The 26535-nt window shown below is 42.1% G+C and overlaps 1 protein-coding gene across 3 annotated transcripts in view; it reads left to right on the top strand.

Moving 5' to 3' along the window:
• Positions 1-26535, top strand: part of LOC132824384 (oxysterol-binding protein-related protein 8-like) — a 135379-nt gene that overhangs the window by 16828 nt on the left and 92016 nt on the right. The window contains exon 1 of one of the 3 annotated variants that reach the window (XM_060838794.1): positions 19505-19524. The exons of the other annotated variants lie outside the window; for them this stretch is intronic. Within the exon in view, the coding sequence (XP_060694777.1) occupies positions 19522-19524 (3 nt within the window). The 5' untranslated portion in view covers positions 19505-19521. Of the gene's footprint in view, positions 1-19504; positions 19525-26535 lie in introns of those variants that run through there. 3 annotated transcript variants of the gene reach the window in all.

The raw sequence follows: 26535 nt of genomic DNA on the forward strand, positions 1-26535 counted from the left end.
CCACATCCAATCAGCCTGCAAGAAATGTATCCTAGTGAGCCAGTGTGGCATTGTTCTGTTTCCAACACTAGCCTTGTGGAGTCTTTTCTGAGCGACAGTGCTCATTTGTGAGAGGTTAATACTGAATTAAGAGCGGTATTTGGCTGTGTCCAGTCAATGAGTTCAGGTTTGTAATTGCCTAACCTCCATCTTTTGTCATCAACTAACTCTAAATTAGTGTATGAAATGTGATTGTCATCCACTGCATCAACCAGTAGGCCTAAAGTTAAGATTCTGGAATGGCAACTGGTGGTTCTCCTGTGTTCTGTCTGGGATAGACATGGACAGAGGGGCTCCTGTTTTCTATGAAGCTGATTCATTGATATTTGTGTTCCTGTGTCTGCATGGGCTTGCTCCGGTTTCCTTCCACAGTCCAAAGATGTACACATTAGGTGGATTGGCCATGCCACATTACCCCGTAGTGTCCATGGATGTTTAGGCTAGGTAGATTAACCATAGTAAATGCGGGGTTACAGGGACAAGGCTGGGTCTGAATGGGATGGTATTCAGAAGGTCAGAATTGACTTGATGGGTCAAATGGCCTCTTTCAGTGTTGTAGAAATTCTACGATTAAGTGTGAAATATGGTCATTTAGCAATGTCCCTACGCAGTTCAACTGCACAAGGGAGGTGAGATCTCACTGGGAGATATCCGAAATTGTGCCACTTTGCAGTCAGAATGTCCATCTATTGTCATTGAAAGGTAGTAGTCTCTATTTTATTGTAATCGGAAATACTTTGCCTGGTTTCAAAAATAAAGATGCCTGAAGGTAATGCAGAGTTCTATTTACAGCTGAACTCCCTGCAGGAGAGAGTCTTCCACCCACTGAGCTATCATTACCGCAACTCCAGCAGAAGCTGCTAAAGCAGAGATGCAGCAAAACATCTGAGCGAGATTTAATAAGAGACAGGGGAGACGTGGAGCTTGCAAAACAGGAAGCTCGTTGAGTGCACTGCTGTAAAGCTTCTGGTCCATATTGTGACTAAATTCCAAGGAACCACCTGTAATTGTATAAGATGCTTCAGTAACAAAGAGCTTTTGCCCAGTTGTTTTTGGCACTTTTCCCATTGAATCATCAAGCTGCTTGACAATGATGAAGCCGATAGTTAGTGATTCCTGGGCTGAAGGCAAACTGTTCTCCTGTTTGTCTTTCTATCCTCTTTTAATTCTCTGAATTAAAACAATATTGAAAATTCACAATGTTGATGAGATTTCAATATATGAACAGATGTAGTGTAAATAGAAATAGCTGGTATAGTTCCAATACTTCCAAACACGCACATTCTTATTCATAACTAGTTAATTTACATTAACATACAAAGTTCTTTATGCACAAAAGCACCACATCCTTGTTCACATTGTATACAGGTCACTTATGGTGCATCACACACTGTGTGGAATAGTTGAAATGTACAATATGTTCTTAACTCTGAGATCAGAGCACAACACTTTAAACGCTCTGTCCAATTTATTTTCAGTTCAAATAATTCAGAAACGAAGAACTATTGAAAAATACTTAAACAATAAAATTAGAATCCATTGACCAGGAGTTAATTAACATCTTGCAAGGTCAGTTAGAATTGTCTCTCACTTGACTTTCAAGGTGAATGTTGCCCATGAATGGAACACCACATACTGACTGTCAGAGCTGTAATGGACTTCAAAGAATTTGATTGAAGCAGTTTCTTTTCAAGTAAATGTATAAATTTCAATTTTTACTATAGTTAACTTATTATGATATGGAGAAGCCGGTGTGGGACTGGGGTGGCCAAAGTTAAAAAATCTCACAACACCAGGTTATAGTCTAACAGGTTTATTTGGAAGCACTGCTCCTTCATCAGGTAGCTGTGGGACAGAACTTCTGTGTCTTACAATCCTGCCCCACAGCTACCTAATGAAGGAACAGTGTAAGTTAACTTTATTTTCTTGAGAATAGCTTTAACTTATTAAGTATCTGCATGACTCCCATCCACAGATATCAACGTTTCAAGGTAACTGTTTTATTTTGTCAAGGCAGTATGGACTAATGGTATCTCAGTGCAACTATTTATCATTTGATGAGAGAGGATTGTGTTAATTTTAACCTGTTCTTTCAAAAACTCTATTGTGTTTAAATTCTGTTTAAGTTAAGTTTTCATTTATAAACTCAAGTACATGTTGCTCCTTTAGAAGGCTAGTCTATTCAGTGCTGAAGACATTCCATTAATGCCTTTTATGGTTTAGAGTGTAGTCTCTTGAGATTACTTTAATCTCATCACTGGCTGTTCAAAACTTGTTAAAATGTTTTTCTGGAACTTTTCTCATTTCATCTTTTCAAATTAACTGAAATGTCTAATGTCTCAAGTAAGGATTTAATACAGTAATTAATTCCAGTAAAAGGAAAATGGCATTCAGTAATTGAATTACCGTTGTATCTGTAGTACACTGATCAAGGTTTTTACCTGGCCTCAGCCTCTCCCAAAATATTTGGGCTAAACCTTGGATATTTGTTTTTTCCCAGAGGTGTTTTCGGAATTGAAATAAGATTGGAAAGTTTGCTTAATTTCCTAGGATGTATCACCAATAGCTGAAAATGTGTTGCTGGAAAAGCGCAGCAGGTCAGGCAGCATCCAAGGAGCAGGAGAATCGACGTTTCGGGCATGAGCCCTTCTTCAGGAATGAGGAAAGTGTGCCAAGCAGGCTAAGATAAAAGGTAGGGAGGAGAGACTTGGGGGAGGGGTGTTGGAAATGCGATGGGTGTTTAAGGAGGTTAAAGGGAGGGTGATAGGGCGGAGAGGTCAGGAAGAAGATTGCAGGTTAGGAAGGTGGTGCTGAGTTCGATGGTTGGGATTGAGACAAGGTGGGGGGAGGGGAAATGAGGAGACTGGAGAAATCTGAGTTCTTCCCTTGTGGTTGGAGGGTTCCTAGGCAGAAGATGAGGCGCTCTTCCTCCAGCCGTCGTGTTGCTATGGTCTGGCGATGGAGGAGTCCAAGGACCTGCATGTCCTCGGTGGAGTGGGAGGGAGAGTTAAAGTGTTGAGCCACGGGGTGGTTGGGTTGGTTGGTCCGGGTGTCCCAGTGGTGTTCTCTGAAACGTTCTGCAAGTAGGTGGCCTGTCTCCCCAATATAGAGGAGGCCACATCGGGTGCAGCGGATGCAGTAAATGCGGTGTGTGGAGGTGCAGGTGAATTTGTGGCAGATATAGAAGGATTCCTTGGGGCCTTGGAGGGAAGTAAAGGGGGAGGGGTGGGCGCAAGTTTTGCATTTCTTGCGGTTGCAGGGGAAGGTATTGGGAGTGGAGAGTGGGTTGGTGGGGGGGGTGTGGACCTGACAAGGGAGTCATGGAGGGAGTGGTCTTTTCAGAATGCTGATAGGAGAGGGGAGGGAAATATATCCCTGGTGGTGGGGTCCGTTTGGAGGTGGCGGAAATGACGATGGATGATGTGATGTATATGGAGGTCGGTGGGGTGGTAGGTGAGGACCAGTCTGGTTCTGTCCTGGTGGCGATTGGAGGGGTGGGGCTCAAGGGTTGAGTGAGTTGCTCAGAGGTAGAGATAGCAGTGACAAGAACAGAGGTTGCTGGAAAAGCTCCGCAGGTCTGGCAGCATTTGAGGAGAGAAATCAGAGTTAACGTTTCAAGTCGAGTGACTCTTCCTCCAAAGGGATAGTGGTGAGGGTTGGATTCCTTCTTGGAAGATGCAGTCTGCAATAAGAATGAGGAGTGAGCAAAGTGAGAATGGTTAAGGAAGGAATTTGGAAGGGTTCCTCAAAGGGCCACACTTCTGCCCAATTATTGCCACTAAATAGAGCCTGAGCCACTGATGACTAATGACCTACATCAAATGACCTACTGGCTGCTACTTTCTAACCCAAATAGAAAGATAAAGAAAAACTCAACAAGAAGACCTATGAGGAGAGAAGCTAAATAGTTGAGAAACTAGGAAGACAGAGAGAATCAGCAACCCAAAGATATGAGAGACGGATGAAAATTAGAGGCTATATTCTCCAACATGCAATCGGTCACATTGCAGGATGTCACCTTGTATAAAATAAAGACAAATGTTCTGTATTATTACAAAAGCTGTATCTGATGTGTGGTCCCCCTAACTCGAGAGTAAGTATAGCTTGAATGTTATCCTGGAAAGAACAAGGATGAAGCAGGGTGAAAGGCGATATTAACCCTGTATCTAATCAGTATTCTTTCTGACCTGGGAATGCTCATGACATTCACAAACATTCTTTGATAACAAATAACTGAATCTCGTTCTAACCTTGCAGGCGTATATGTATTATTTTTAAAAAGCCTCTGCTCACCATGTTTTGTGCCAGAGAGCTGAGGTGCCATGGACTAGCACCCACCAGTTCCAGAGGGAGACTCAAAGCAGTGACGGGGATGGGAAGATAGATGGGATAGCATGCTAGAACACCCCCCTCCACTTACTGGAGGAGCAGCCTAATTTTAATACCAGGCCCTCAAACCTTCACCCCTCCAGCCTCCCACATTTTCTCCATGCCCCTCACATTTCCCATCCTCTCATGACCCCTCTATCTTCCCATGAACTTCCACAGCTGCGTTAGACCCATGGATCTTTTTAAAAAGGCACTTAGCACAATCCTGTCCCTAGGTTTTGCTTTATCTGCTGTGAGTGTTTCCTGTAGCATTAACAACAACAGACTTCATTTACATAAGCATGTTTTGATATACTAAGTATTTTGCAAGATCCCTCATGGTGTATCACAAAAAAAATTGGCACTTAGCTGCACAAAGAAAACTTGGTTGATGTGTTAGGTTTTAAGGAGTTCCCTAACTGAGAGGGAGGTAGAGTTCCAGAGTTTACAGTTTACACAACTGATGACACCGCCACCCCTGAAAATTAGAGAATTCAGCGGCAACTGAGATTTATTATCTCTCTCAATGTTTATTGCCTTGAATAAAATTGTTTAATGATTCAAATAGGTACAGTCTGCTTTTGTGTCTAACTTGGATATCTGACTAAGTATGGGCAAGAACAATGTCAAGGGAGGTTTGTTTTTCATCTACGCAGTACCGGTAGCAGAGTGTGTGATAATATGGATGGGCCTTTAATGTGTGTCGACTCTATCTTCTTGACCTTATGATGTAAGACCCTCTGCATATGGTACACACTAACTTGATGTTGATACCTTTCTTAGAAGGACAAACAATTCACAAGACAAAGTTCTCTGCTAAAACAGAATCCTGTGGACGCTGGAAATCTGAAATAAAAACAGGAAGAGCTGAAGAAACTCAACAGCCATGGCAATTTCTGTGGAGAGAGAGTGAGTTAGTGCTTTGAGTCTGATTTGACTCTTCAGAACTGTTTTGCATATCCATAGTGAAGATGTGACTGGGGCCAGGAAACTGGAACTGATGCAAAATGTCAGAAGAATCAGGATTCTAAGTGGGAGGAGACTGAATAGTGGAGGACAAAACAGTAAGGATAGGAAGAGTTAAATAGTGTGGGAAAACACTCATCATTTCAGCCTGTTTATCTGGCAAATCCTGTTTATGGATTTTTGGATGGAGACAGAAGTGAGCTGTGTGGTTTTAGGAACCTATGAGGTGAGAATGGGGGAGATAAGGTCAGTGAGAAACCTGGATTAAACAGCTTGATCTTCCGTTAGTAGGATCACGGTCCTTGAGGAGACCAGAGGAAGTGTCTGAGAGTTGGCAATCGGTCTCTGCCAGGCAGCACACCAGGTGATAAAGCACCAGGTCTGATAACAAAGTCAGGGTTAAACCTGAGAAAAAGGAGTGTTGTGAGGGGTAAGGGAAGCAGAGAAATTAGGGTGGGCAATGTCACATCAGCAGTTCTCAATGAAGAGATCAAGTGTAGGCAAAAGGCCAGAAGGAGGGGCCCAGCTGGAGGAGTGTCTTGGGTGAGAGGGTCTGTATGGCATGGAGAGGACTCCTGTCCAAAGATGTGCACATGGAGACAAAGGTGATGAAGAGTGCAGCATCATAGTGTACCTGAAACTCATTGAGTTAGGGCATAAAGAGATAAAACTAAGTCTGTTGAGTTCATTCACAGCATATGGCACAGGGTATGGATCTCAATATGTGGCGGTAACAACTGGCTAAGGAATGTTTTATGTTTCATAAAACCGTAATAGTGAGTGGATTCGAAATATGAATGATGGAAACCTGGTTGGAATCCTTGCAGGTAAGGTAGAGCAGGGGAGAGTTACTGACAAAGGAGATGTGGCTGTGAAGTTTTTGGCAAACACTTTTGTCAAACACCAGGAGGGAAATAGACAGCAATGAAAGTGAACAAGCTAAAAGTTTGAAACAGAAATCCCAACCCAGGGATGAGCAGAGCTCCTTTTGAGGTGGGCGTATTTGGAAGAGAAGTGACCGTGAATTCAACACAAAACAAAATGCTGGACCTCTGATATAACAATACAAAGTGTTGGAGAATCTCTGAAGACCTGGAAGTGCCAGTGGAAACAAAGTTAACATTTTGAGTCCGATATATATCTTCCAGCTGTGAAGAAGGGTCATACCAGATTCAAAACGTTAACTCTTTGTCTCGTCACCGATGCTGCCAGACCAAGGGCGGCACAGTGTCTCAGTGGTTAGCCCTGCTGCCTCAAAGCACCAAGGACCTGGGTTTGATTCCAGCCGTGGTTGACTGTGCAAACTCCACACAGACATTCTCCCCTTTTGTGGGAGGACACCCACACAGAATCCAAAGATGTGCAGGTTATGTGAATTGGCAATGCAAAATTGCCCATAGTGATCAGATGTGTGTAGGCTAGGTGCATGAGTCAGGGCTAAATGTAGAGTAATAAGGGAGGGGAATGGGTCTTGGTGGGATCCTTTTTCGGAGGGTTGGTGTGGACCTGTTAGGCCAAAGGGCCTGATTCCACACTATAGGGATTCTACCTGCTGATGTTCTCCAGCACTTCCTGTTTTTATTTTTCTTGACTGACGTGCTTTTTTAAAACAGCCAAACAGAAGGATATTGATAAATTTGGAATGAGGTCCCCTTTTCCAGAGAACCTCACTGTTTACGAATAGGGCTCAGTTACCCATGGTACTACAGCCTCTCTAATGGCTGCATAGACACCAGATGTATCCTTGTCGAGCCATGTCCTGCTGACCTTGACTCATCCATTTGATTCCAGTATAATTTTCTGAGGACGAGTTTTGAATTGCAAATGCGTCTCAGTAGCAGTTAATGAGGAATTAATTGTTAAATAATCCCCAGTCATGTCACAGTAGGCAGTGTAAATTGGCAGCTACACCACAGCTCCTGGATCAATCAGAAATAGAGCCTTCCTTTTCTGGGTGTGGTTTCCAGCTCAGCTCATTTGAGTTCAGATTGCGGTCTGCTTGGATCAAATCCACTACCAAAAGTGCATGCAGGATTTTATTCCATTAACTTGCACTGCAGGTTTATTCCGAATGTGGTACAGAAATTGTAGCTGGGGTGACAAAGAATGGTCTGTAGCTCAAAGAGTGAATGGGCAGCATTTGGAAACATGAAGGCCCATTGTCAATGAATATCTATTACAAAGGATGAGTGTGGCTGCATTTATTAAGGAGACCTTTGCAATACATTATACAGAGAATATCCGTAAAGGTCAAGGACAGCGTTTGTTTAGTTAGATCTAAGAAACAACTTTGGGCATATTTCTCAGTCTGCCACTTCGTGAAAAAGACAGAGAAAAGTAAATTTGCAGGCAAGTACAAAAGCTATACTACTGTGATGGTGGAGTTCAGTGATTAGAATGTAAACCGGGATAGTGAGAATGTAAAGGACAAAGAGATTCTGAATTACATTCCAGAGAATTTTCTTGATCAGTATGTTTCCAGTTTGTGAGAAAGGAGGCAGTGCTAGATGTGATTGAGGAATGAGGTGGATTAATTGTCAGTAGGAAACATTGAGGCAATAACAATCATAACATTTAGCCTAATCATTGAAAAACACAAGAAATCTTGACTAAAAATATTTAGAGTAGGCCAATTTCAGAGGGTTAAATCAGACCTGGACTAAATAACATCGGAATTCTGATGAAGGATCACAACTCAAAACATCGACTGTTTTTCTCTCCACAGATGATGCCCGACCTGCTGAGTTTCTCCAGTACTTTCTGTTTTTGTTTGTTTCAGATTTCCAGTATCCACAGTTCTTTGTTTTATGTTGTTCTTGGCTAAGTACATTGGAGTCAAAGATCGACAGACAAAGCTGTAATGGAACAATGGGCAGCAATTAGAGATTTCAGATTACAAATCAGACCACCAATGTAGAGTCGCAGGTAGATAGGATAATGAAGGAGGTGTTTGGTATGCTATTCCTTTATTAATCAGAGTATTAAGTACAGGAGTTGGGAGGACAGGTTGAGGCTGTACAGGATGTTGGTTAGGCCACTTTTGGAAAATTGCATGCAAATCAGGTCTCCTTCCTATCGGAAGGATGTTGTGAAACTTGAAAGGGCTCAGAAAAGATTTACAAGGATGTTGCCAGGGTTGGAGGTTTTGAGCTATAGGGAGAGGCTGTGGCTGTTTTCCTGGAGCGTCGAAGACTGAGGGGTGACTTTATAGAGGTTCATAAAGTCACGAAGGGCATGGATAGGATAAATAGACAAAAAGTCTTTCCCTGGGGTAGGGGAGTCCAGAAATAGAGGGCATGGGTTTAGGGTGAGAGGGGAAAGATATAAAAGAGACCTAAGAGGCAACTTTTTCATGCAGAGGGTGGTACGTGTATGGAATGAGCTGCCAGAGGAAGCGGTGGAGGCTGGTACAATTGCAACATTTTAAAAAGCATCTGGATGGGTATATGAATAGGAAGGATTTGGAGGGATATGAGCCAGGTGCTGACAAATGGGACTACATTATTTTGGGATATCTGGTTGGCATGGATGAGTTAGACTGAAGGGTCTGTTTCTGTGTTGCTATATGTCTCTGACTTGCTTGAATGACAGAACAGGCTTGAACAGTCTTGAGGAACATTAAAACCGAATGAAGAACAAAATAGTGTAAATGATTGAAAACTGTTCTGTTCCAATAAAAAGATTACTTATCTTGAAAAGTGAACACTATTTCCCTTAAGTGTTGCCTGGCTTGCTTGGTTTTTCTGGATTCGTTTTCCTATGGAATATTAGGTTGACAACGTATTCGGAAAGGGGAGAAAGTGAGGACTGCAGATGCTGGAGATCAGAGCTGAAAATGTGTTCTCTCAGATTAGATTAGATTACTTACAGTGTGGAAACAGGCCCTTCGGCCCAACAAGTCCACACCGACCCGCTGAAGCGCAACCCACCCATACCCCTACATTTACCCCTTACCTCACACAACGGGCAATTTAGCATGGTCAATTCACCTGACCCACACATCTTTGGACTGTGGGAGGAAACCGGAGCACCCGGAGGAAACCCACGCAGACACGGGGAGAACATGCAAACTCCACACAGTCAGTCGCCTGAATCGGGAAATGAACCCGGGTCTCGGGCGCTGTGAGGCAGCAGTGCTAACCACTATGCCACCGTGCCGCCCACAGGAAGAAGGGCTCATGCCCGAACCATCGATTCTCCTGCTCCTTGGATATTGCCTGACCTGCTGCGCTTTTCCAGCAACACATTTTCAGCAATGTATTTAGAAGGTAAGGAAAGAAAATATTTTGAGAAGCAGAGAGTGTGAGAAGAAACTGGCAGTTAACAACATAAGAGAATCTAAAAGCCTTCTTTAGCTATATTAATAACACAACACATTTAAGAGGAGAGATCATGCACAGAAAGGTTAACTATGGATGGCAACTGAAGGCATTACTGAAGTATAATTAGGTACTGAGGGTAGTTTCCCCGTCCCAAAGTAAAAGTGGAAGAAGGAGCTGCTGAGTTTGGATGGGCTAAAAGTTGATGAAAAGGCTGTATCAGAAGGACAGATTCTATTTAAAAGTTGGTAATTCACCATGACCAAAGGGATAAATGGATGCTCACGAAAGGAACTCCAGAGCCAATTCTCCTTTGCCCGAGGACCCATGAATTCCAAATGTGACCACCACCTTCCAAAAAAAAAGTGGGTAAGGATAAATTCAGCAACAACGTGCCAGCCAGTAGACATAATGATCCGAGACAAAATTAAAGTTACTTGACTGACTAAGTCTGGATCAATTGAGCAAACCAATATTGGTTTATTCTTTGATTTAACCATTCGCAAGATTTGTGAGAGTTGTTGACGTAGGTGAGCATTTATTACCTGCCTCCATTTGCCTTGGAGAAGGTAACAGCGAGCTGTCTTCTTGAACCACTGCCATCCATGTGGAATAGTACACGTAATGATATTGCAAAGTGAGTTCCAGGATTCAGTCTGGCCACTGTGAAGGGATTGTGGCGTATTCCATGCAGGTGGTGTGTTTCTATGTGTTTACTGCCCTTGTCCTTTTAGATGGTAATATCATGAGTTTGGAAGTTGAAGTGAAAGGAGGACTGGTGAGTTGCTGCAGTGTGTGTTGTCTACACTGTTGCAAATGTGGATCTGCAATGAAGGGAGTGAATATTTAAAGTGATGGGTGAACTGTCAATCAACTTGTAGGACCTGACTAACCTTATTCAGCTTTTGGATGAGATAACAAAGAATTAATGAGGGTGTTGTGTTCTATATGGTTTTCATGGATTTCCAAAAGATGTTTAATAAAATGGCACATCGAGATGTGACAGCCAAATTTAAGTCTTTGGAAGAACAAGGGTGGTGGCAGCAAGGATACAAAAGTATCTGAATAACAGGACACACACAAGATGGTGATAAATGGTTGTTTGATATGGCAGAAGTAGGGGATCCCAGGGATCCATATGCAGGCTACTACTTTTCTTGATATATTATTGAGCTAGACTTTGGAGTGTTGGCCAGGATTTCTAAATTGACAGATGACTCAACACGTACAAATATTACAGCCTATAAGGAGGATAATGATTGACTTAGAGTGAAATAGGTGGATCCATGACAACTGAAATTTACTGCAGCGAAGTGTGAAATGATACAGTTTGGTGTGAAGAACAAGATGATGTGATGTAAAATAAGGATGTAATTCTAAAGGGGGTGCTGGAATAAAGTGTCATTGAGGAATATGCTCAAAACATCCAAGGGCAAGCTGAGAAACCAATTTAAAAAGGTGACTGGGATCCGTGGCTTTGTAAATAGAGGTATAGAAGGAGGCTTTGTGAAGGTAACAGGAAATCTCTGTGGTAGGAGGACGGTACTGCCTCCTCTCCGAAGTGTCACCATGTTATGAGCCTGCAGGCAGTTGAGGAGAGGTCCAGGTAGGCCTGCCAAAGACACACGCAACAGGAACTTCTACCAATCACAAGCAAACGGCCATTTGGAGATCAGCATGTCTTTTGTTCAGTGGCTTCTCCAGGAAGTACAGCAATTGGGAACTTGGTTAAATATTCTCCCTTTTTCCAAACCTGCTATGGAGAAGGGCATAGACTAATAATAATTGAACATAATAGCAGGAAAGTTTACATTATTTTTATGTAAAATATACATTCAACTACAACAAGAGAACTGTGTCCAATATTAAATGCCATACTTTCGGAAGAATGTGAAGGTATTAGAGGGGCAGATTCATCAGAATGGTTCCAGAGATGATGAGCAGTTTCAATTATTTTTTTAGATTAGACTTACAGTGTGGAAACAGGCCCTTCGGCCCAACAAGTCCACAACGACCCGTCGAAGCGAAACCCACCCATACCCCTACATTACCCCTTACCTAACACTACGGGCAATTTTAGCATGGCCAATTCACCTGACCCGCACATCTTTGGACTGTGGGAGGAAACCGGAGCACCCGGAGGAAACCCACGCAGACACGGGGAGAACGTGCAAACTCCACACAGTCAGTCGCCTGAGTCGGGAATTGAACCCGGGTCTTCAGGCGCTGTGAGGCAGCAGTGCTAACCACTGTGCCACCGTGCCGCCCACTGTGCCACCGTGCCGCCCACCTGGATAGTTTGGGGAAACTGGGGCTGTTTTTGGAAAAGAGATTAAGAAGCTACTTGATATGTGTTCAAAATTGAGAGGTTGGATAGAAATGACTAGAAATCGATTCTGTCAGTGGAAGGATCAAGAAGGAATGACACAATTTAAGGTGATTGGCAGAAGACCCAATGAAGATATGAGACAGAACTGACTTGCATAGTGAGATGTTGGGAATGGGCTGTTGACAGGTCGAAAGTTGAGCAGGGATCACCTTATCATCACAGATGCATAGGATATCAGTTTTAAATTAGCTTTGAGCTAATTTGAAAATTACTTTACAGTACTGCATGAGGTGTAGAAACACCAAGTTCTAGGGATGGGTGTACAGATTTTGGGAATATCTTCAAGGACTTCAAAAGAGGAAGAGATGGAGAGGGAGTTTGCAAGGATGGTAGGGTGAGGGTTACTCAGAAGATTGATGGATGGAGGCACAGTAGAGTGTGTTCTGGTATAATGTGATAGTTGCATTTCTCTGCTGCAACATGCTGTAGAAAATAGCCCTATGGAAACCCACTACAGAAAAGGTGAGTTGGCTAGTCGACAGTTTAGAGTAAATAGAGTCCAGGATATAGGAGGTGGGTCACAAACAAAATAAGCTCAGAGGAGGGATGGCAGAGAACTGGATATGAGGAGGAGCTATGAAGGACTTTTGGCATAGTCAACTCTGAGGAGCAGAGTTGGCGAAAATGTCATTTACAGTTTAAGAGGGAATCATTCAATTTTGGGATTGAAGGAGGAGTAGTTGAATTTAAGTCCAGAGGGAAAAAAGGGGCTACGTTTTGAGTTTTTGGGAAGGTAGGAAAAAGCAGGGTCAGAGTGATTGGGGGGAATAAAAGAGGAAAAAAGTGAATGGAGACAAACTCCTCTTGCGTGATGACACAAAACAGACAGTTGTGGTTAAGGCTGCATTTCTATGCACTGCCTGATAATCAGCTTCATGGCAGATTGTCTCAATCTTGCCTGTTTTGATCCAGCATCTGCGATGAATTTTTGTTGCTAGGTTTGGGATTATTGGGAGAGTGAGCAGCTGGGCACCATTTGTCTGGAAGGGCACTGATGCATAATAATTAATTATTTAATAATTGGAGCATTCAGCAGAGGGGTAAGACTACATCTGGCTTTCCTTCCAACATATAAATAAACAACTAGTCCCTAGGAGCCACTGTTTAAAATGTTTGTTTTACTCTATTTTAGCCTGACATACAACACATCCTCAAACTATTTCCTCAAGATCAGTTAGTGTAAGGCTATTATCCTGTTAACAGAGAAGTCTCTGTTTCTGCAGTTCCCCATGAGCCTGTTGTCTTTTTTGAATAGTTATCAAATTGCAGCAAGGTATGTGTGCATGTGGTGTTGTCGCATTAGTGAAGTAAAAACACCTGCTCCTACAAGGGTCTTTTTGTCAGAAAAGGAGGCTTTTTGCTTCTCTTTTGTTATTGGCGTTTTAAATACACAACACCTGATTTGTGCACAGAGACTGAGGTCTTAGAGGCAGGATGTGGTTGTTACAGCAGCACATCAGTTCCACGGTTATCATCATTTCATTCTTTTGTCTGAGATATGAGGAGGAGCTGGGAAAGCTGCACATTTGAGTAAGCTTCTGGATGTTTGAAATTGTGTTTTACATAAGGATTGTGGATATGCTGTGCCTGCATTCATTGCCCGTCTGTAATTACCCTTGAGAAGGTGTTAGTGAGTTGCCTGCTTGAACCATTGCTGTCCGTGTGCTATGGGTTGACCCACAACACTATTCAGGAGGGAGTTTCTGGGTTTTTGACACAGACACTGAAGAACTGGTAATATATTTCCAAGTGAGGATGGTGAGTGACTTGGAACTGGAACTTGGAGTTGGTGGTGGTTCCAAGCATCTGCTACCTTTCTCCTTCAAGCTATTAGTAGGTTTAGAAGATGCTGTCAGCAAGAGCTGTGGGGTATCTTTTTGATGGTATACACTTCTGCTACTGAGTGGCAGTGGTGAACAGAGTGAATGTTTCAGAATATGATGCCCACCAAGTGGCCTGCATCTCCAAATCATGCTTTGTCCTGGATGGTGTCAAGCTTCTTGAATATTATTGAAATTGTACTCATCCAGGAAAGTGGGGAGTATTCCATCATGTTTCTGCCCTGTGGATAGTAGACAGGCTTTGGGAAGCCAAAAAGTGAGCTGCACACTGCAATATTCCTAGCCTCTGGCCTGCTTTTGTAGCCACAGTATTTATTTTACTAGTCCAGTTCAGTTCCTGGTCAGTAGTAAGCCCCAGAATGTTGATAATGGAGGAATTCAGTGATTATAAATCCATTGAATGTCAAGGAGCAGTGGTTAAATTCTGTCTTGTTGGAGTTGGTCAGTTCCTGGCGTTGTACAAATGTCTAATGCCACTTGTCAGCCCAAATCTGGATATTATCCAGTTCCTGCTGCACTTGAACATAGACTGCCTCAGACTCTGAGAAGGAGAAAGTGAGGACTGCAGATGCTGGAGATCAGAGCTTAAAAATATATTGCTGGAAAAGCGCAGCAGATCAGGCAGCATCCAAGGAGCAGGAGAAGCGATGTTTCATGAGCCCTTCTTTTCCTGAAGAAGGGCTAATGCCCGAAACGTTGATTCCCCTGCTCCTTTGCTGCCTGATCTGCGTTTTCCAGCAACACCTTTTTAAGCTCAGACTCTGAGAAGTCATGAATGGTAATAAACTTTGTGCAGTCATTGGCAAACATCTCCACTTTTGACTTTATAATGAAAGAAAGGTCATTGATGAAGCCTGTGAAGATGTTTGGCCTCGGATACGCCCATAATGAGCTCCTGCAGAGATCTTCTGGAGCTGAGATGACTGACCTCCAACAAATGCAGTCAACTGCCAGATATGAGTTGAACTAGTGGAGAGTTTCTCTCTCTTTACCCCCCCCCCCCCCCCTTCCCATTGATTCTAGTTTTGCTAGAACTCTTTGATTTCAACCTCAGTCAAACATAACCTTGATGTCAAGGGCAGTGGCTTTTACCTGGCTTCTGGAATTCAGCTCTTTTGTCCATGTTTGGACGAAGGCTGCATTGAGGTCTGGACTGAGTGGCCCTGGCAGAACCCAAACTGAGTGTCAGTGAGTAGGTTATTGGTTTCTGATGTCTGTGTACCACAAACAGTGGTTGGAGGTGGTGTGAAAGGGAAGTTCTTTAATCTGTCAAATCATTGAGCAAAGGTTTGCACAAAGTCTGTTGTCCATTTTAAGAGTGTGTTTGGTGCATAGCTCAAACTGATACTGAAAGGTTTTATTAACCTGATGAGAACATGGTTGTCCTCACGACTCCCCCATTTCACTACAAAGATATTCCGAAGTTAATTGTTAACTCCAACAGACAGTACTCATTTAGTCAAACCAAAAGAAACTTGTTGATTCTGTTGACATTTCTCTGAAAAATATTTGACTGTTGGTTGGTTGTTCGTCAGATATTTGTGGTGGATGCTGGCTTTCTGTTGTGGGATGAAATTCCAGAGTCTCATCAGTCCTCTGCACATTAATGGACTTATGTTTGAGTGCTATGACAGCCCCTCCTGCCATATGGCATCATATCAGAGCTCAATTCATTCCTCGCCTGATGTCTGTGTACACATTTTCCAGCAGAGAACAGAAGCCAGTTGTAGTCATCCAATAGCTGGCCTGGCTAAAGGCCAGGCAAGGATTAAACCTAAGTCTGTGAGACTTGGTTTGCTTTTGCTAGAGAGTGAGTCATCAAAAGAGTAAACAGGACGAGGGATTATCGCTGGGAATACATTCACACTGTACGTTGGACTTCGTGAACCAATTAGATCCGCCGCCACCCTAGAGGTGTTTGATTTGATTTTAATCTGATTCAGACACTGTCCCAAAGATTATCTAGCTTCAGCTCCATGACACTCCTTGCCTCAGGCTATGCACTGCAAAAACACTCATCCTAACTCTCCACCACTTCCAGACTCAACTGTTCCTGACCAGTTCCTCAATCTCTATCCTTATAAAACTTAAAAGTTTGTGCTGCTCCTAACCTATCCCAAACCAAACCTTGCTTATCTATCACAAATCCCTTTTCATGATCGTGTCTGTGATGCCAGTACACTTCCAAGCTGTAAAATTCTCAACGCTCTTCCTACCACTCTACATTATTCTCAGTGCTGTTCCTCTCTGCAGCCTCATAACTCCTTTCTTCATCACCCCTCTAATTTGCCAACTGCTCCATTTCTTTGGTTCTGATCCCATATGTGTCCCCTAACTGTTTGCAGCTGTAAATTCATTCCTCCAAATGCTAAGTTCTGGAATTCACTCTGTGAACCACTCCAGCTCCACCCTGCTTTTAAGGTACTGGTTAAAGCCCAGATGTTTGACCAAGTATTTGTTCACCCCCACTCATATCATCTTATTTGAGTTTTATCTCTATTTATTATCTGATTACAGCTTTGCAAAAATTCCTTTTCTGATTATAAAAGTGAAACGTAGCAAATTCAGCTACCGCTGTGGTTGTATCAGTGTGTAACCAGTAGGGATGGTGCCTTAGTGGCCAGCGCATTTATTTGACTTGTTAGCAATACACACTAACTCATTTATTAAAATCCCTTAGTCTTTGGGTGCCTGGGAGACTGAATATTCCCACCAAACAGGGCTGCAGTATGAATGGTAATAGAGCCACATTTTATTATTTTATGATTATCTGTGGTTATTTCAAGACTAATGTAGTACTCAGATTCACAACACCAGTTTGTTCTGATGGATTGTACCTGCAAACATCTGTTGCTGTTTGTCTTAATACAGTGTGAGTCTTTAATGAAAATAACATGCTGGAGATCACAGCAAGTCAGACAGTATCCATGGAGAGAGCAAGCTCATATTTTGAGTCTAGATGACTCTTCATCAGAGAGACTTTACATTGGATTTATTTATTTAGTCAGTTATGTTGGCTCATACCTTGTCACTATCCTGTACTATACCTCTGCTTGCCTGTTTCAGGCAGAATCTGAAAAATGAAACCTGGTATTTAAAGAAGGCTTGCAGGAAATCAGAAACATTGGCAATGTAACTAAGGAGAAAACTTCACTTACTTTTTTTCTATTAGTTCAGTGAGCCATCTTAACCTGGATTTCACAGGCCAGATAACAGCGACAGGGTTTGATACAATTTATTTCAAGCAGTGTTGCTAAGTCCTGGTTTTGTTTTTATTAAACCTCCTTTCCCACATTACTGCCAAACAGCAGTAGTGCTTATTTCTCCCCAGCACCGATATCATGTGCATGTAGATGCAGGGTCACAGTGAAGAAACATCGAGTGCAGAAAACTTGATTTGTATTCCACCACCAGGAAGACAAAAAACACCCAAGTGGCCAATGACAAACAGTGCCCCTCTCTTCAAGAGCAATGCCTATGTGAATGAAAAACTGAAGAGGTGAGCAGGGGTTAAATCAAAATAGCTTTAGTGGGAAAAACAAAGCACTCCACGTCCCACGGTGCCCACATCTAAGTCCTGGTTTTATTTTGCACAAAGAATTTAGCTTCTTACATTACCTCAGGACATCTGGGTGGCATGGTGGCTCAGTGGTTAGCACTGTTGCCTCATAGCAGCAGGGACCTGGGTTCGATTCCAGCTTCGGGCAACTGCACATTCTCTCAGTGTCTGCGTGGGTTTCTTCCAGGTGTTCCGGTTTCTTTCCACAATCCAAAGATGTGCAGGTTAGGTGAATTGGCTGTGCTAAATTGCCCATAGTGTTCAGGGATGTATAGGTGAGGTGCATTAGTCAGGGGTAAATGTAGAATAACACGGTAGGGAAATGGTTTTTAGTGGTTTCTCTTCAGAGGATTAGTGTGGACGTTTTGAGCCAAATGACCTGTTTCCACAATGGGAATTCTATGGTCTTGTGATGCTGCTCCTTTAACAAGGTTATGCTGTCCTTGGCTCTTTTTTCCCAGCAAGATCATAAAAGCAGCAATTATGAAATGTCTGGCTTGGATGGGTTTTAGGGCCAATTTGATTTTAGCTAACAGATACTGCCTCAGGCAAAAGGCTTTCACGGTTTTTTTAAAAAATGCCTTTACAAAGAGGAGTGGCCAGTTCTCCCAGCTCAGCTTTTCACAGGTTTGCTTTTGGTCTTTAGCAGTCTGGCTGTTCACTGAAAGTAGTCAGTTCAGTTTGAGGCTGTTGATCTAAGAAACAGCTAATGAAAGCAGGTGTTCCATGCTGGTCTCTGAGTCTCTGTCTGTGTCTCTACTGTGTCTGTCTCTGTGCATGTGTGTGTGTCCCCTGTAAGACCCCGTATTTGATTTTACCTTTTATGCTGCAGGATGTTTATAGGGTCTGTTGCAAGTAGTTGGAGCAGCATCATTAAGTTGGGATGATCTGTTGTGTTTTTAGATAGATGAAGTTATTCTGTATTCTGTTCTCTTTTGTTTGTGTTACATTTGATAATCTTGTAAATAAATTCTGTTTTTATTTAAAACTAAGTGATTTGAACAGCTGCATCTCTTCTAGAATATCCACTATACACCTGCTTAAAACAACTCGCAAAGTTAGGGCCTGGGTTACTTTCTGAAATACTTTGAGGGGTCTGGCCTGGTCCATAATAGTCTCAAAGCACTTTATAGCCAATGAGTTATAGTCATTGCACTGTAGGAAATGCAGGAGCATAGCAAAGTCTTACAACCGCAAATATGGTAACAAATCCGTTTTCAACATTGAGGAATAGATATTGGCTGACACGCAAGGAAACATGTCCATGGAAATGAAAATTCTGCCACTGTGTTTCAGCAGTGTAATGGTACCTTTGTAGTGCAGCATAAACTTGGATTTTCTTTTTTGCTCAACTCTCTCTGGAATAAAACTACCTTTCAGTTCATGGGCTGAAGTTATCACTGTAGCTGAGATATTTTCTAATCAACCTATTCAGATGTTATTGAACACGTCTGGAGCAGTTGGGACCTGAACAACCCGGATCCTGTGGTTCAGAGTAGGCACACTAGCACTTAAGAATCCCAAACCATTGCTGACGTTATAATAATGCAAGTTGTGTTAAACCAATTCAGCAGTGTGTTTAGCAGATCAGGTGGGGATAATTGCTGAGGCAGCAAATATAAGAACAGTGAAAATCTAGGCATGTGACAAAGTTGGATCAATAATCTTGACGACCTGTGGTAGTTGAAGGAAGCCTGCCTCCTTGCCTTGCCCCACATTTCTGGAGTGGTGTCCCTCAAGCAAAATCGAATCAATTGCTTCTCTCTAATAGCGTGGTACTTTGTGATCTGTGATTAATTTGAAATGGTAAAAGCCAAACTTGAAATATATTTAGATCATCTCCATCAAGTTCATCATAAGCAGTGGCCACTGTACATAATGTGTAATCATTGATATTGGATTGGTCTTGCGTAGGTAATCTGAGACAGTTTACATAAGCCCTAAGAGAGGCTGATGTGAGAGAAATAAATTTGCACTCCACTCATACTTCAGTGCATCTGTGCTGTGTTTGAACATGTTGTGTGGGTGGATCTTTCTTGAATGGTAAGTCTGAGTTTGGTGATTTGTTCTGGGATTGAAGTTGGTACATTTTGTCAGTTTGCAAAAGGGAAGTCCCCTATAAACACACGGACTGAAAAATGAACATTTGTATATTGAATTGGACTGGATCCCTCTGTGGTGCCCCTACAGTTGAATAGTCATAACTTGGCTGAAAAATTTAAGGTTGTTAAAGTTTGTGAAATTCTTGAACTGCACAGAGGGTCAGGAGTTCCAGGAAACCGATTTAAAAAATAACAATCCCAAGCTTTTCCATCATCTTCTGTTAAATTGAAGCAGACATGCAGGGCTGTTTTCAAAATAAAACTTGTACATCTTTAAAAAGCTCTCAAAGCTCTACATTTAAAGGATTTGATCATTTGCAATTCATTAATATTTGCCACTAGTATTAAACGAAGTTCTACACTGAATAAATTTCCCAGTGGAGCTGTTTCCAGCTATCAAATTACTCAAAGCGACAAGCTGAAAGCTGACTGGTGCAGTCATTATTAAACAATTTTTATTTAGCTGCTTCTCGTCACGTAGAGAATAGCTCAATTCAAAATTTGTTCTTTAAGTTACAGAAAGAAGGAAGTGGGAACTGCAGAGGAAGGAGTACACTGGAAGGGCATCTCAGGTCAGATAAGGTTAGTGTTTGTGCAGTTGGGCCAGATATGTATTTTCAGTTTTGTATTTAGGTCGGAGTAATTTGTGATCGTCAGTAACAGTTAAAAGGGCAGGAGAACATAATACATAGTGACACAATTGGGTCGTATGCCAAATCAGACGAGCAGTGAGATCATTATATGAATCATAGGAACATAGAATCAGGCCATGCAGCAGCTCGAGTCTGTTCTGCCATGCAGTAAGATATGATCATAAGAAATAAGGGCAGGAGTAGGCCTTTCACCCCTTTTAAGTCTACTCTACCGTTTAATAAGATCCATCTTGACCTGATTATGGCCTTAACTCACTCGATTCCCTTGTACATCCATAATCCATCTAAGTCTCGAATATGTTCGATGGCCCAGCCTCTTGTTTATTAAATTCTGCCATGGTGGGATTTGAATCGGTTGCTCAGAACATTACCTGCATCTCTGGATTAACAATCCAACGATAATACCACCAGGCCATTTCCTCCACTGCCTCTGGGGAGAAAATAGTTTGAGATCTGAGATGAGGAATTCTTCCTCAGTGACTCTAAATGGGAGACCCAGAATTTTTAAACTTGTGTCCCCTAGTTCTGCATACCCCTCTGATCACCAACTACATCAAGCCCTCAACATCTTGCGTGTCTCCATAATATCACAGAATAGTTACAGCATAAAAGGAGTAGCCCATTTAGACCATTGTATCTATGCTGGATCTCCAAAAGACTAATTTACCAAGGGACCTCTCTCTGCAGCCCTGCACATTCATCTTTTTAGATGGGTAATACCATTTTCTCTTGAATACCTCAACTAGGCCTTTCTCCACCAAACGATCGTGCAATACACTGACGCTCCAAACACTTGCTTTGCAGAAAGGCATGTACTTGTGTTGCCATTGCTTGGTTTGCTAATTAACTTAAGCTTGTGCCCTCTTGTTCTAAGTCCAATGGGAACAATGTTTTCCTATTACTCAGTCTAGATTCATCAAGATATTTGCACCTTCTATCAAATCTGCTTTGAACCTTCTACTGGAAAAGTGGTTGCACCTTCTGCAATCTTAGTGCATCCTCATCGCTAGAGCTATTCTCATGAATCTTCCTAGCTTGAATGCTTGCACATTTTTTCTAAAGTATGGCAACCAGAACCGGATACAGACTCCAGTTAAGGCCAAACAAGTTTATAAACTCCTTGCTGTTTTACCCAATATCCCTCTTTAAAAGGTCTAGTATTATTAACCTGCTCCGTGACTTTCAATGCTTAGTGATATGTGCACCAGGGTCCCTTTGCTCCTGTGCCCCCTTTGGAATTATACCATTTATTTTGTTTTTCCCCACAAAGGTGAATCATGGCATGCAAACTTCTCTGCATTAATTTTTTTGTCTACTGCTTGTCTGACCGTTCTACCAACTTGTCTTTTGAAGTTTGCACTATTCTCAATGTTTTACAATGCTTCCAAGTTTCATATCATCTGTAAGTTTTTGAAATTATTCTTTGACAGGAAGAGCAAGGATGCCAATATTGATCTGGGTACCTACATAATCAACCTTAAAGTAACCATTAACTCTGGTCTTTTTCCACATCATGTAAACTTGGGGATTTATAAATATTTTTTAAAATTACTTAGGTGCAGTTTCTGGTTGTTGAGTTAGTAACTGGTGCATTTTCTGTGTGTTTGAAGTTAATGATTAATTTGTAAGTATTTCTGTAGCTATGGTGACTTACTTGAGGCCTGGCTTTAGAGTGAGTGAGTTTGTGTGCACCACTTATGGACTTCTGTTTAATTGGAATTGTTTTGTGACTCAGCATGGTAAACAATGAGACCTCAAGATTTGATAGAGACTTATGGAACTTGGTTAAGATAAAGGAAACGTGATTGGCTTGAAGAGGAAGATTTTTGGGTTTCAGTTTTTACTTTGAGTAGGGCAGTCTTGTGAAGTCCTTGGAATAGGATAGCTGTGTAGATTAGTGTCCCTGAGAATGCAAGGCTATCTACTGAACTTGGTTACCTGACAGTGAAGCTTCAGGGTTAGTCCCAAACCAGAAATGTTGGGATAAAATTCTAAAGGCAGTACTCTGCATTGAGTAGATTTAAGCAGCTGTGTGATAGCATCTTCCTAGAGCTATTTGCAGTTCCAATCTGAACATTGAAGTCACAGCAATTTAAACCTTTCAAAGTGAGAGTGATTCTGGTGTGAGTATTGTGTCTGAGTGCTATTTTGGGTATGGTGCCAGGAAAGTGTTCTGGGTATTATATGAAAGCTGTTATACTTCACTTCACTTCAATTTAGAAATGAGTGTTTGGAGATTAATGGGGTTATACTTTTACTATGTGTTTAAAGATTTTTGAATTTGTGTTCTGGACACCCCAGTCATTTAGAATTTACCCACATTCTATCCTTTTAGAATGTTATAGGTTTCTATGAGAAGCCCCCCCCTCATCTAAATTCAAATCAATATAGTCTTAAGCGGTGCGGTCTGTCGTCTTACATCAGTCCTGCCATCTTAGGACTGAACATACCTTGTTCCCTTTGAGTGCAAACGACTATTTTAATCTGGATCACAAAAGTAATTGACCTGCATCTTGAGGCTATTTACGATAGCTAGGAGAAACGGCTATTTTATCCTGTCACGCATTCTCCAGGATTTTATGTTTCAAAATGATTACCTCTTATTTGGCTCAGCCTCTGAGATTCTAGCCCCATTTAATCAATCTCTCCTCGTACAGCAGCCCATTTATCCCCAAGATCAATCTATGAACCTTGTGTCCCCTCAAAGGCAGCAATCTCCTTAGATATGGAGACCAGAACTGTAGTGTCCAGTATGATCTCCCATAAGGTGCATATCATTTCAGCAGTTGCAGATCTAAATGGAAGCTTGTTTGTTTTTATGAAGATAATGTTTTTACATATTAAATTTTTAAAAAAGCTAAAGAAAAATTGATCAGTTCAAAATGCAACAAACTACTGACCAAGGTGAACCAGTAGTGATTCATCTTGAGTTGTTAACTGGTCTCCTAGCACTGTGGTGCTGGCTGGTACTCAATAGCCAGAGCATTATTCTGGTACAGTTCATTGAGATTGGCCCATATTATAGTGGGGACTGTTGTTTACTCTGCAGCAGAACACAAAGCTACAGTTGAATGAAAAGCTTCAACTGGGTAACACCGACGCCTTCATGAATGAAGAAACTGAGTGGGCACCAACACCCACTTGCAGCTTGAGCCCTTTGTTAGCAGGCCATTGAACAATGCAGTAGCTTACCAATCTGCACCCATCCCCATCAGCAGCTCCTCCAGGTTTTCCAAACTGATAAACCAAGTCTGCTTCAACATCATTCAGAGTCACATTGACCAACACTGCTGGGTCATTAAATATTGCAGGAGTATTCTGCCCACACAGAATCCTTTCGAATTTTACTGTCTTTGACAAATGTGCATGTGTAGGAGAATTAAACGGAAATAATAAAGGAAAGAAAATAGGGTGTGATGTCTACAGCTTTAAGCTTTTTTTTCCCAAGGCTGTGTGTAATTGTTCTGCCTGTGATGTTACTCTCAGCATCCTAAACTCCACTGGGACCTTGCAGTATGGCTACATTTCACCCGGTTTCTCCAAGCCCCCTTTCTGTTGTGTGAAGCTAATTCTGTGTGAAGAGTGTGAAGGGTTTGTGTGCGGCCCAGGTGAAGACAGATGAAAGGGAGTAGCACTTTGTGGGCAAAATTGTATTCCGTTAAAAGTAAATGTATTTAATGTGAAGCATCAAAGAGCTTTGCGGAAATGTAAGGTTTAATCCAAGTCTAACTTGAAAGCAATATCTAATTTAGCTTTGAAGATATTAGCAGGTATAGTAAAAGCAGAAGGGAGATGTAAAGACAGGCCACTTCATAATTGAAGAGAAGTTTGGGCAGGAGAAAAGAATAGATAGCACTGATGTAATCGATTGTGATAATATATAATTTCACTGATATCTACTGTGGAGAGGGGCTGAAGTACAGTGACAATTCTGTTAAACCAACTGTATAAACACACCAGGTACTTCACCATCCTGGTCACACACTCAATAGAATTGCTGAGAACACAGCAAAATATCTGAATCCACCAATCCCCATTCCTGAACATTTTAACTTAAATTTTTCTTCTTGGAATAAGAGCATCGCTATGGTCCATCCCTAGCTGTACATGGTGATGGTGAGCTGCCTTCTTGAACCACTGCAGTCCATGTGCTGTACGTAGACCCACAATGCCCTTAGGGAGGAAACCCACCATTTTGACTCGAATACTGAAGGAATGGGGATATATTTCCAAGTCATAATGGCATGAGGCTTAGAGGGAAACTTGTAGTTGGTGTTCTTGTATACCTGCTGCAACTATCCTTCCAGATGAAAGGGGCGATGGTTTTGGAAGGTTAAAGATCTTTAATGAATTTTGAGCATCTGACCTGCCCTTGTAGCTACTGTGTTTATGTAGCAAGTACAGTTGAGTTTCTGGTAAATGATAACCCACAGGATGTTGATTAGTAGGGGATTTAGTGATGGTAACACCATTGACTGTGAAAGGGCAGTGATTAGATTGTCTCTTATTGGAGATGGTCATTGCATGGTGCTTTATGCAGTGTGAATGTTAGTGGTCACTTCAGCTGAAACCTGGATATTGTCCAAATCTTGTTGCATTTAACCATGGACTGCTTCAATATCTGTGGAGTCATAAATAGTGTTGAACATGTCCATTTCAGACCTTTTTGATTGAGGGAAGGACATTGATGAAACAGCTGAAGGTGGTTAGGCTAAGGATAGTACCCTGAGAAAATCTTGAATACATGTCCTAAGCTGAGATGACTGACAACAACCACAGTCATCCCTCTATGTGCTAAGTATGATTCCAACTAAATAAGAATTTTCCTCCAATTCCATTGATTCCAGCCACACACAATCAAATGTGGCCTTGGTGTGACCTTATGGAGCTTTACAAAATCATGATGGGCATAGATAAGGTGAATAGCAAGGGTCTTTTCCCTAGCGTGGGGTGTTCAAAATTACGGGGCATATTTTTAAGGTGAGAGGAGAAGGATGTTAAAAAGGACATGAGGGGCAATTTTTCACACAATGGTACGTGTGTGTGGATTGAGCTGCCAGAGGGAGTGCTGCTTGTGGGTGCAGTTACAACATTTAAAAGATGTTTGGATGAGTATATGTATTGGAAACGTTTGGAGGGCACGTAGGAATAATTTGGTTTGAGATCATGGTTGGCATGGGCTAGTTGGACCGAAGGATCAGTTTCCATGCTGTATCACTCTGTGATGCTATGATAGAAAAATATGAGGATGGAGGGATGGATGTATAATGAGAGTTGTGAAGTAACAAAGCAGGTTCACAGTTCACAGTACAAGGTCAAACTGGTGTTGCTGATCTGCCCACAAATCCAGAAGTAGCATAATTTTAACTTGTAATTACAAAGGACAAGTCATATACTCCAGCCATTTACTCATGAGTCAGAGTCATGGAAATATACAGCATGGAAACAGACTCTTTGGTCCAACTCGTTCATGCCGACCAGATATCCAAACATAATCTAGTCCCATTTGCCAGCATTTGGCCCATAGGTCTCTTTTAAATCTCTTAAATCTTTCCCCTCTCACCCTAAACCTATGCCCTTCTAGTTCTGGACTCCCCCAGCCTCGGGAAAAGTCCTTGTCTATTTACCCTATCCATGCCCCTCATGATTTTATAAACCTCTATAAGAATCATAGAATCCCTAGTGTGGAAACAGGCCATTTGGCCCAACAAGTCCACACTGACCCTCTGAAGAGTATCCCACCTAGACCCATTCCTCGACCCTATTACTTTACTAATGCACCTAACATAATCCCTGACTGATGCACCTAACATAAATACCTCTGAACACAATGAGCAATTTAGCATGGCCAATTCACCTAACCTGCACATCTTTGGACTGTGGGAGGAAACTGGAGCACCCAGAGGGAACCCCCCGCAGACACTGGGAAAATGTGCAAACTCCACATTCAGTTGCCTGATGTTGGAATCGAACCAGGGTCCCTGGCTCTATGAGGCAGCAATGCTAACTACGAGCTACCATACTGCCTCCGATCCAGGGAAAACAGCCCCAGCCTATTCAACCTCTCCCTATAGTTCAAATCTTCCAACACTGGCAACATCCTTCTAAATCTTTTCTGAACCCTTTCAGATTTCACAGCATCCTTCCGATAGGAAGGAGACCAGAATTACACGCAATATTCCAACAATGGCCTAGCCAATGTCCTGTACAGCCGCAACATGACCTCCCAACTCCTGTATTCTCTACTCTGACCCCAAAAGGAAAGCATACCAAACGCCGCCTTCACGATCTTATCTACA

This window comes from Hemiscyllium ocellatum, chromosome 18 (genome assembly GCF_020745735.1).
Source record: "Hemiscyllium ocellatum isolate sHemOce1 chromosome 18, sHemOce1.pat.X.cur, whole genome shotgun sequence".
NCBI lineage: Eukaryota > Metazoa > Chordata > Chondrichthyes > Orectolobiformes > Hemiscylliidae > Hemiscyllium > Hemiscyllium ocellatum.